Genomic DNA, 12,301 nt, shown 5'->3' with positions numbered 1-12,301 from the left:
TGCTTTCCAAGCAGTATTCATGAAGAAATTCATCATTTGTATAGTAACTTCGATTCATTGTGTTCTTCAAGACAATGTTTACGACTGACGGGACCATATATTAAGTAGGTATGTAAAAGACTGTACCACGAAATCATTTTTCTTCGTCCAACGAGAAACAAAGAAAGTTTATTTTTTTTTATTTTATTTTTCTTTAATTGGAAAACCAACAGTTGTAGATACTAACTAGTTAACAGATTGATTGACTTAAAACTAATAACAGGTTTCCACAGATAAGTCTTATATAAACAAGGGTACCTGATAGAACCCAGCAGAAACGCAGCAAACTAAAACAAAGTGTTAAGTTTACCTAGCATGCAACAGTTTATCTACTAATTTGCGACGTACACTATTCATATTACCATAAAATAGGTCAATTTCGGGGTCATTGTAAACAGAATTAAGAAGGCGAGAGACACGGATTAAAAAGTAATTAAATCTATTCTTAGTTTTAGTTAAGGGTACGTGCAGAATCTTTTTATGCCTAGGTAATCGCGAGGGTACAAATAAATCTAACTTAGTAAGTAATTCCCAATATACAGTAGATATCTTCTTATTATATCCTTGTCCCATTTTTTACATCTAGGACTTTCACTTCGCATAACCGATTAAAAGCGTAACCGATATTCCAATGTGACGTAGGTACGTAAACGTACCTATATCAAGTATTGTGTGATTTCAAATAATCAGTTGCTAAGTTTTTTGTTATAAATTCAAAAAAATAAAACCTTTGATTCTACAAAAGTAAGATATTTTTTGTACCTATATACTAGTAGATACTTCAGGCCATCACAGAGAAGTTTTTCATCCTATTAAGTTTCTACTTGAATAGTTTTGTTTATTTATATTATAAGAATATGATTCAGAATCTTGTTCGTCGATCTTTATAGGTGTACCTACCTACTCTTTTGGAACTTCCGAAAAGCACAGCATAGGCACATTAGACTTGTGCGAAACCGCGGTGTGATTTAGAAACGCGCCGCCAGTCCATTGCCGGTCCACTACTGGGCTCGGGTCTCCTCTCACAATGAGAAAGGGTTAAGGCCATAGTCCACCACTTCACACACTTTTGAGAACATTTTGGAGAACTCTCAGGTATGCAGGTTTCCTCACGATGTTTTCCTTCACCGTTGAAGCAAGTGAAATTTTAATTGCGTAAACGCACATAACTTTGAAAAGTTAGAGGTGCGTACTGGGTTTCGAACTCGCGACACCGAAAGTGAAGTGAAGTCCTACCCACTGGGCTATCAAAGCTCCTACACGAACAACATATTATGTTATTGAAATAACTAAGAACTCAGGTAATATACTTCGATTGCATATTTGTAAATTGTATGTAAAGGCCCTAAGTACCTAAATATATAACATTAAAATGTTACAATGTTTAAATAAAAACTTTAAAGCAACGTGTTTGGTCGTTTCCTACTTGAAAAGTGTGAACGGGATCGAACTAGCTATAATTTAAGGGAGTCAATATCTGTATATAACTCATTAACCACCATCGAAATATCCTTTTAAATGGCTAGTTTTGAGTATTTTTTTCTGTGTATATGCACACAAAATCAGTAATAACTTTAGAAAATCTGTTGCTTCACAGGTCTCATTCGATTCCATACGATTGAATGAGACCTGTGAAGCAACAGATATATACTATTGCTGCTGGATACCTAACAATAAATCAATTAAAAACAAAACAAATATTAAAACATTTTTTTTATTAAATCGTTAAGACCACTTTGTCTAGTATTAACTCGTGAGAAACGCAACATAACGATATAAACATTTTGTCTGTAGGTGACATACTTTTAGATTTATAACATAATATAATCGCGGTCACTCAAAACAGTACGTAACCGCATAATTAGATGCTTAGATGAAAATTATATTAGTAAATAATAGTCCTATGTTAGAATTTATAGTTAGGAGCGTAGTAGCTATCGCACACGTTAGTGTGAGTATCAAGCAGGACTGACGGCTTACCGTGCTCTCTGAGGCAAGGGGATGGAGAACGCGAATATCCCAACACCGGGCTGGTGAGAATTTCTTAACAGAAAAACTTAATATCATCTTAAAAAAATGGTCACATCCGGGCAATGAACCCTGGATCTCGTGATCCGGCATCTGTAGCCGATGAAATGCTAACCACTTGACCATTGAGACTGATAGAATTATAAAGTCTACCTAATAAAAATAAATGTTGTACAATTATATTCATTATTAGCTTTTGCCCGCGACTTCGTCTGCGTTTGTTTTTGTTTTTCGAAAGACATGTGGCATTCAATTTAGGGGGAACTAATTCTACTGAAATTTTTAAGTTGTGTATACAAAAAGTAAGTAAGTAATTATTTAAATCGGTTATCATTTGACGGCGTTATGTCGTCCCCTCTCCCAAAAGAACTGAGCTTAATTTCGGGATAAAAACATCCTATATTACTTCTAATACCTTCAGGAATATGTGTACAAAGTTTCATGACGATCGGTTCAGTAGTTTTTGCGTGAAAGCGTAACAAACAAACTTACTTTCACATTTATAATATTAGTAGGGATAATATACTGGTCTAACATGACGTTATATAAGAAGAAAAAAAAACAATGAGTAATGAATAAGAAGTTATTAAAACTTAATTAAGTAACCACATACAAAATTGTTGGTCGTTTTTTACTAAAGTCACGAATAGCGACAGGTATATGATTCAGTAGGCCTTGATTGCCAAGGTAATATTGGCTGGACCCTCGTACAGCCCTCACTGTGAGATACAGCCTCATTCGATGTTTCGCTCGGCATACGAATGTAGCTTCGACCTGTGCCATACTACGCGACGTAAATAAATAAAAAAAACTAGGCAGTTTTGTTGTGATCTTTTTTAATTCGTAATAATAACATTTTGGTAATTTAATAACTTTAGTGTTAAATTAAAAATGTCTCTTTTAATAGTTTTACGGACTACTATTCTGTTATTGTGTTTGAATATTGTTTTTATTGGAACATCTAACGGATTGTCTTTGGTGAGTTTTTTTTTTTAAGTTTTAGAATCTTGTTGTCTATAATTAATATTTTTTCGATAAACTTATTTAATTTTTGTGAAAATTCAAGCAAAATTTTACAAAAAGCCTAATGGGGAGAATATGTGGTATAAAAGTGAGATATTTGAGAGAAAAGTATTAGAGAAAATAAAATAGAATATATTTCACAACTATAATTTTTTTTGTTAAATACTTTTTTTTGTTGAATAATATATTCAAAAAATTCCTTCCTGGATAGTGATATCATGATATGTTATGAGTATTCGAGTCGGCATTGTTTCAAAAAAACGCTGTGATATGGGATTTGAATTCTGGGATGTCGATTTAGAGTCAGATAGCCAGTTGTAATTTTAGTAGAAATTTATCTTTATTTAAAAACGTGTGATAAACGTTGTGAGTTTCAGTTGGCAATGCAGAGTTTTATTTATTTAGATATTATCTTCTTTATTAATTTAATAAAATACATAGGTATATAAGTTTGAATAAAAATTGGGAAAGCGACCTAGTTCGTCCCTAATGTACCGATTACCGGTACTTTTAAGTACTTAGTTCACATATATCATCGATATAGCCTTTAACAGTCCAGTGCTGCCGAACGAGAGGGATTTTCCCATAAATAAATATACTACGACAATACACACACCGCCATCTAGTCCCAAAGTAAGTGTAGCTTGTGTTATTGGTACTAAGAAAACTGATGAACTTTTTTATGAATAGTATACATAAATACTTATAATATACATATAAACACCCAGACACTGAAAAACATTGATTTTCATCACACAAACATTTTGCAGTTGTGGGAATCGAACCCACGGTCTTGGACTCAGAAAGAAGGGTCGCTGCCCACTGCGCCAATCGGCCGTTAAATCACAACGCCGCGCTGGGCAGACAAACAGGGTTGGTGATTGCAGCAAATGCAATAATATTCTAATTAATTATTATTCTTAATATTCAATATTCTAATCTGCCGTCACAATAATATTATATTATATACATGTTAAAATACTAATGCGTGATACTGCAAAAAGCTTATGAAGGATTTGCATAATAATCAGAAACCGAACCTAGTTAGCAAACATAAATTTTTCTGTAGTTACGTATGTAAGAAAAAGGCATAACAAATTTGAAGCGCGGCGGATACAGATTCCAATAGGAAACTGGTAAATTATACTAAAAACTTAATGGAATTAATTAATTGGAATACCACGTTGGAATCACTGTAACCTAGTTTATTAATTGCGACAGTATGTTAGTACAAAGTTAGAGAACGAAAACTTGTTAAATAAGTGGAAACATTTGGTCATTAATTATTATATTAGGAGCCATCTAAATTTTGCTTAATGAGTGCATGAGTTACTTTGTATGTACATATATATATATATATTTGACGGCCGACTGGCGCTGTGGGCAGCGACCCTGCTTTCTGAGTCCAAGGCCGTGGGTTCGATTCCCACAACTGGAAAATGTTTGTGTGATGAGCATTAAGTGTTTTTCAGTGTCTGGGTGTTTATATGTATTTTCTAAGTATTTATGTATATATAATTCATACAAATATTCATCAGTCATCTTAGTACCCATAACACAAGCTACGCTTACTTTGGGGCTAGGTGGCGATGTGTGTATTGTCGTATTATATTTAGTATATTTATACTTCATATATAATATATATACTATTATACATCATATATACAAAGTATTTCTGCGGACAGATAGCATTGCTTTGTTGCGGCCTGAGGGTCGTTCTTGCTGGAATGATTATAGGTAAATGTGACTTGCACCTATGCTTTAGGTTGTGGTATACTGAGCGGCACTTTGTGAACGCGTATATCCTGCGAGATATTGCTCTATTTTAAGGGATGGTTTTCCGCTAACCATAATGTCATCACTTATCAGGAAACTGTTTTGTCCGCCATTTATGACTATAGAAAATAAAAGAATTTTTTAAACTCTCACAACATTTGTTACAAAAAGACTCAGACTTTACTATTTTTCGTTTTTCAACAATAACACGTAGGTAATTAGGATTAATAATTTAAAAAACCCAAGTGGATTTTAGTTTGTTAGATATCCTTGGTTTTTGCAATACAGTGTGAATCTTTAGGTTATTATATTGTCACTGGTAGCTACTTTTTATTTTAAATACATTCTTATTCTATACTTCTCATCAGTGGCGTGCAAAGAGGGTATGCACTAATTTATACGAGTTATAAATACTCAAATGTAGGCTTGTTATAACTCTCCACAAAGCCTATCCTTAAGTTTTTCATTACTCGTACTGGAGATTTTCTTCATTTTAAATCATCTGCATACCCTGTGCATACGTTCTATGCACGCCACTGCTTCTCATCTAGCTCCATATTAGATGCGGAGCTAGTCTAGGTGGTCAGGATTTGAGCAAGTTCGCCCCGAAATGCACCTTTTTTATTCCTCTAAAAGTTACACCTTGTATCAATCTCACTTGTTGGTAAATGATGATTTTCATAAATTCTACTTTTATTAATATACTCTTATGCTCATTGTTTTAAACTTTAATTTGAATTTGGACTAGTCGGCTGAACGCCGCGTGCCGTAATAACAAAAATAGGTTATTGAAGTTCCCGCCATTTTTCTTCGATATTTTTACAGCCAGATATTATATTTATATTTTTGGAATTCTTCATGTTATGTCAGTCTGATATAAAATATACATTTTTAAAATTGTTAAATTAAATCCATATCGGGTATCTAAGCAGACCAGAGAAAAGTTAAAAAATTATGAACTTCCAAATTTCTTCGGCCGGGTATCGTACTAGGGACCACTTTATAAAAGACTACAAAGTTTACCATTGCGTCAGCCACGTCGAATTTCTACCTGCATGTCTGAGTGTTATGGACAATATTCTAAAAGGCGTGTTAAGTCAACCAAAACCGTACAAAACACTACCCATGATTTGACACTAGTGTCCTGTAATCGGTCGGTTATGATGAACATAAAATCTGTATTAGGCTTATCTTTAATTTCAACTAAGTACCACACCATTACTAGCTTAATGTATTGCAAAAAATTGAAAATACGCAATAAATAAAAATTAAAAATGAGTTTACTGGTAGGTACTTGTTACATAAACGAAATAACGTCCAAGTGAAAGGATATAATTCGATGCGGCAGTCATAATATCATACGTTAAGTGTAATGGACTCATGGCCGAAGAGGCCATAGACAATTGTGTCGGGGTGTTTGATAAAATCTAAAATTTAAGCGACTTAACAATGTTAAGGGTAAAACCCTTTAAAGATTTGTATGTAACAAAAGATTGATGTTCATAGTCAAAAATTGTATGATAAGGAATATTTTAACAACGTCCGGGAGTAAATATGTCGTTAGCGGGTGTTAGAAGAAATATTTCGGAAGTTTTGAATTTGCCTAATTTCACGTTGTTGTAATGGGTCCGAAGGAAGGTGGCAACTCTCGTAACACAAGTTACCTTAGTGCGAGCACTCCTTTAAATAGAGTATCACTGTGTCCATTAGGAGATTCCTGCTGTATACACTTTTATATATGAAATAAATAAATTATTATTATTATTAGTTAAAACTTATTTTTTCGAAATGTACCAGAAATGTTGAAAATCATCATCATGATATCAACCTGTTTCTGGCCCACTACAGGGCACGGGTCTCCTCCCACGATGAGGTTTATCTCTTTACCACGCTGGCTCAGCGCATTTGTGGACTCCACACACTTTAGAGCATTATGTAGAACACTCAGGCATGCAGATTTCCTCACGATGTTTTCCTTCACCGTTAAAGCAAGTCATATTTTAATTACTTAAAACGAACATAATTTGGAAAAGTTAGAGTGTGTTCTGGGATTCGAACTCGGCACCCCATAAATGGAGTCGAGCTCCTACGCACTGGGCTATCACCGCTTCTAGATACCTACCTATTACTACGCAATAAACAGTTTCTATGAATGATATACTGTTACAAATAATTAAAATATCCAATTGTAGTGGCCAATCTAGGTTACTTAAAATTTCAATGTTGACTCAGTTAACTGCTCTGGTGGAATGCTTGGGCTACGACTAGTTATCTCTTTATCGGAATATTCAAGCGATTCAGAGCGCACGCGGCACTCCTAAAAATTTATCGATGCATACTGTCAAGGTCTAATTTGTAATCAAATGTAAAATATCCCTTTTCCAGTAGCACAGAAAAACCAACTTTATCAACGTTGCTGATAACTCATCATCATCACTTCAACCGATTGAAGTCCAGTGCTAGACATAGGTCTTTTGTAGGGAGTTCTAAAATCCACGTTATGTGTGTGTGTGTGTGTGTGTGTTTTGTTATTTCTTGTTTTCGCTTTTAATTTGTGCAATAAAGACTTTATCTATCTATCTATCTAGCCACGGTCCTGGGCCGCTTGCTTCCAGTGGCTCCCAGCGACTCGTTTGATCTCGTCTGCCCACCTCGTTGGGGGCCGACCAACGCTTCGTTTACCTGTGCGAGGTCTACCTTGGAACCCCAACGTCCATCGGTTCTCCGAGCTTCTTATAACTACTACGGTGTAAACTATACACCAACTGTCTTGGTTTCCTGCCAGCCTCTTTAAGAGAATCTTCAAGGCAGGTTAAAACAAAATCCCAGACACACACACCAAGATGTCTGTGTCGTAATTTTAAAGCAACAAAAAAAACAATCCGATGACCTATCTTAGATGAAAAAGTTTTTGCATTGATCAAACACTCCTTTAAAATTGCCTGCACCCTCTCGGGATATAACGGAATAGCAAAACTATGGCCGCCTTTACTGTGTCGGAGCTCCGATGTTTGTGATTAAAGTAAATTTCACGCTGACTTACATTCGCGTCGGGTAACAGCGGAAATTGTAGTACCTACTCGTACCTACGAGACTTCTTCTTTACTTCTTCGACTCTGAAACGAGCGCTGAGATCCTTTCAACAGATTACGGAGAGAGCTATGCTTGGACTCATATGTGATCAAAACTATACAACCAGAGAGCCAGAAAGTAAAAGCAGTAGGAATTCGCTAGGCATATAGCTTGGAAAACCGAAGTACGCCACAACACTGCAAAACGTAGAGTTCGTAAACTACCCAAAACCACAAAAAAAGATTACACACATTTGTGTGTGTAGGTTGGTTGGTAAGACACAATGAACTATAAACTCCTCAAAAACAACTTATGGCTGATGGAAAGCAATAAAGCATAGGTTTTGGTGCGCTAGTCTAGAAAATGAAAATGTTTTCTTTTAAACACTTAAGCGCCTTTAACGTTGCACTAACAACACATTTAATTATGTAGCCTAAGATGAAGGACTAAACAGCGGGCCTTAGAGTATAAATAAATAAACTATCTTTATGTAAACTCTCTTTAAAACACTTAAGCGTTTCACTAACAACGCATTTTTATTTAGCCTAAGTTAAAGGACTAAACAGCTGGCCTCAGAGTATAAATAAATAAACTATCTTTATGTAAACGCAATGGAGCTGGCTGTTTTACAAAAGGTCTCAGACACGTGCCGCTTTTGTCTTGTACAATTTTTATGCCTAGAGGATAATTAACTGGAATTCAAAGTTAAACAGGGAAGGCTAAGTCAAGAAAACCAACACTTGGAGATATTCGACAATTTCAAGATTTTGATTGCCTCTTTGCTAATTAAGAAGATTTTTTTATTGTTATAAAAACCTTGAAAATTAACATTAAAGTTGTTTAGCGCCATTTGTAAAGTTGGTTTTTTAATTTCTTAAACTTTCTATTCAAAATCCATCAAGTATTTTAAATGTATATCGAAGAGATATAGAAAACGGTAAACTATTTATTTTTCATTCATATTCTAATTAATAAAAGCAAAATAAAAATACATTTAAGTGAATGAACTATTTTTATTTATGTTCAAAAAATAATTTTATTTTAAAAGTAATAAAAAGATTGTTTGCATAATAGGACAATTATGGAAAAATAGAGTATATTAATTTTTTTTTAAATTTAAAATGCATATAAAAATTGATAATTCCTCCAAGTGTAGGTAAAACACTACTAAAAATTGAAAAAAAAAGAGTATTTTAAGTCGAATATACTACGACAATATTAAAAAATCCACTTCTTGCTTACTCGTACTTTAATTGGTCAGATCCATGTTAATTTGATGTCTGTGGTTTTACATAAACAACTGATTAATCGTTTGAGGTTTCGCATTAGAATTACTCAATTAAACATTATCACGTGAGAAAACCACTTATGAAATAATTCATGAGTTTGACGACCTTTTTGTCGCAAAGCGAGCGAACACAGGTCTAGAAAGTATATATATTACTTATTTATCAGAAGTGGTACTAAAATCGTGACACAAGATTGTTTAGATTTTCTTCTTTTGGTGTATTAAAACTCTGGATACTTCCGAATGATTACATCGTGCGAAACTATAAGACTTCTTGGGCTATCTTATATATAATTTTTTTTTTTTTTTATATACCACAGGATATAATAACCGCTTTTAAAATGAACTCTACCGGAAAAACTGCAAGGCTATTTAGCGTAGATAGCTGCGCGACGATAGTACAAAAGTATTTATTTAATTATCTGTGGTTCCGGTATATACTTCAAAACAATATTAGAAAAGGTCCATGAGGCCTACTTATTCCGGGTTCGCGCATATTTTTATTCTACTCTTTAAACTGCATATTATTGTACGTGTGGGTACAATAACAAAAGTATACACTAAAAATTGTCTTAAATGTTCATTGCTAGGATAAAGCTAGCTATATTCCGTAAAAGTATGAGATATTTTGATGGCGATTAAATCGTATAATGATACATGAATATGTATGTTATATTAAATAACGCTTATGTACATATTATTATGATACATGAACCTTCGTATCTTTAGTTGTAGCTAACGAATTATACTCAATTATCACCATACATTAATGTAAAAAAATATATAATTTCAGACTCGTGGTCTTTTCGGTTACATGGATGCCTGTGATAGGCTTATTTGAATAGAGAATTATTGATTGGATTAAACACCCCCCCAAAATTATTCACTCCCTCTCGATCCATAAAACCAGTTAAAAATCTAGGGCGTAAGATGCGATAAAAATGCTTAGTTATTTCCTGTACGTAGTAGTTATACCAGCAGATACCTGAGTGACACACTGTAAGCGGCAACTTGCTCAGCTCAAGGCGAAACGGGAAGCGTTTCGTAACCGGCTCGCATGTCTCTCTCCATGTTTGCAAAGGTCTTGCCTCATCGGTCATCACGATTCTACAGACAATCGGGGTCTTAGTTAGATGATAGCGCATGAGGAAGTTTAGCGTGTGTTTCCATAATTGTAGTTTTGCTTGAACTTACCTTGAGATCCTGATTTCTTCTGTAGTATTTATATTTTACTCATCATTGAAAAGTTTGAAAATTATGACACGGAATGCATTTCGTGAATTCGATATTTGAAGTGAAACCTTCTTTAGGAGAGCACTTTTTGGGTAAAAAAAAAAATTAACTCTCGTCATACTCACCGAACGGTTTCTAAGAACTATATGTAGGTATACTATATATGTTTAACTGTAGAATTAGTACTCCTCAAAGACTGTCATGCATGTTTTTTTTTCTTGGGGAATTCGTTTTTCAAATTGGACGCAATGGGATAGCTTTGATGTAAGGTTTGCTAGCGTCTTCAAAGCGTCTTCAAAGTTTTAATATTAGTAGCGATTATGGTCTAACTATAATTGTATTAGTATATAATTCAGTTGACATAATTATTGCATTAAACTGTTGACATGATGTTGGGTAGATACGGGTGATACCAATATACAGTCTTAGGTAATTAGGTATATACTTGTGATGATCTATCGAATTCAGTTTAAATAAAACCATATGCAAAAATTAGCTTGTCTGTTTGTCCATACTTTAAGCTCCAACTAAGCAACCATTAGTACATAGCCGAAGATCTGTTTGGTGTGGTGTATAAATCAAATATTTCACCATACAGATTTTCCTCCTTTTCGCGGATTAAAGCAAATATTAAGGTCATTTGTAAGATGACAGATCAATGAACGCTGATTGAATTAAACCCGAATATCAAGAAAACTGGATACAAACCGGTCCAGTTGAGGCTGCCTTTACGCAATCGTTATAAACTACAATGTTTATTATCTAACTTTCGTTTTAATATTTATACCTGTAGATTGGCCTGCATGGTTTTCCTTCTAGGTTTAATTTTATTTGACTTCAACCCTTGACTGCTATCTCACCTGATGGTATATTATTATATTATAATATAAAGTCATATTAGCCCGATATTTTATTAAAACGATATAAATACGACTGCATTAGCGATACACACATACCTACACACATATCTCGTCGCCCGCATAGACTGCATCATCACTCACCATCAGGCCATGCAGCCAAGGTCTAACTTGTAATAAAAAAAAAAGATGAAATTTGTATATATCAAATATTTGGATATCAATACCCTGTGCTCGATGCAGGCGCAAGTTTCACATTACCAGTTTTCTAACTCCGGGTAGCAGTACTTACAGTTTATAATAGAAGAATAACAGAAAAACCGAATGCATAATTAAGAATTCTTGGCCCTTCCCGGGAATCGAACCGAGGACCTCGCAATCCGTAGTTGAACAAATCCTAACCATCTCATATTTGCGGCTTCTTTTTACTCACATAACCTTAACTCCACTCTCAAGAAGAGGAGGCCTAAACATATCCTTCACGACCCTGGCGATCAGATTACTACTGGCAATTCTCACAATTAACTGCACAGGGTCTTCACCGGCGAAGACGAGGTCCCCGACTTCTGACGTCATCCGGACGTGACCTCACACCGCGGCCTCGGAGGCGTGCGGACTAATCACCTTCCCAAACCGCATCCTGAGCCGAGGCTCAGCCTCACATGAGGCACCCTCAGGCCGACGATCCCTTCGCTTCTTCGAGCCCTAGGGATCCAACTCTGCCTGGCAGAGCTTCATTCCGTGGCACGCCAACAAGCCTAACAGTTAAAATCATTAGGGTTAATCAGCAGTGGCGTGCATAGAGGGTATGCACAGGGTATAAAATGAAGAGAATCTCCAGTACAAGTTATAAATACTGAAGGATAGGGTAGACTTTTTATAACTCTTACAAAGCCTATCCTTAAGTTTTTTATAACTCGTAATGGAGATTTTCTTTTTATTTTATATCATATGCATACCCTGTGCACGCCACTTTTAATCAGCT

The 12,301-nt window shown here is 34.9% G+C and overlaps 1 protein-coding gene across 1 annotated transcript in view; it reads left to right on the top strand.

The window, feature by feature from the left end:
- Positions 1–2,817: 2,817 nt before the first annotated feature.
- LOC120632014 (senecionine N-oxygenase-like) overlaps positions 2,818–12,301 on the top strand; it is a 29,309-nt gene continuing 19,825 nt past the window's right edge. Inside the window, exon 1 of the mRNA XM_039901762.1 lies at positions 2,818–3,045. Within this exon, the coding sequence (XP_039757696.1) occupies positions 2,959–3,045 (87 nt within the window). The 5' untranslated portion in view covers positions 2,818–2,958. The remainder of the gene's footprint in view (positions 3,046–12,301) is intronic.

Source organism: Pararge aegeria, chromosome 19 (genome assembly GCF_905163445.1).
Source record: "Pararge aegeria chromosome 19, ilParAegt1.1, whole genome shotgun sequence".
Lineage (NCBI taxonomy): Eukaryota > Metazoa > Arthropoda > Insecta > Lepidoptera > Nymphalidae > Pararge > Pararge aegeria.
Note: the sequence above shows the minus strand (reverse complement) of the source record. Positions and strands in the feature narration are given on the sequence as shown.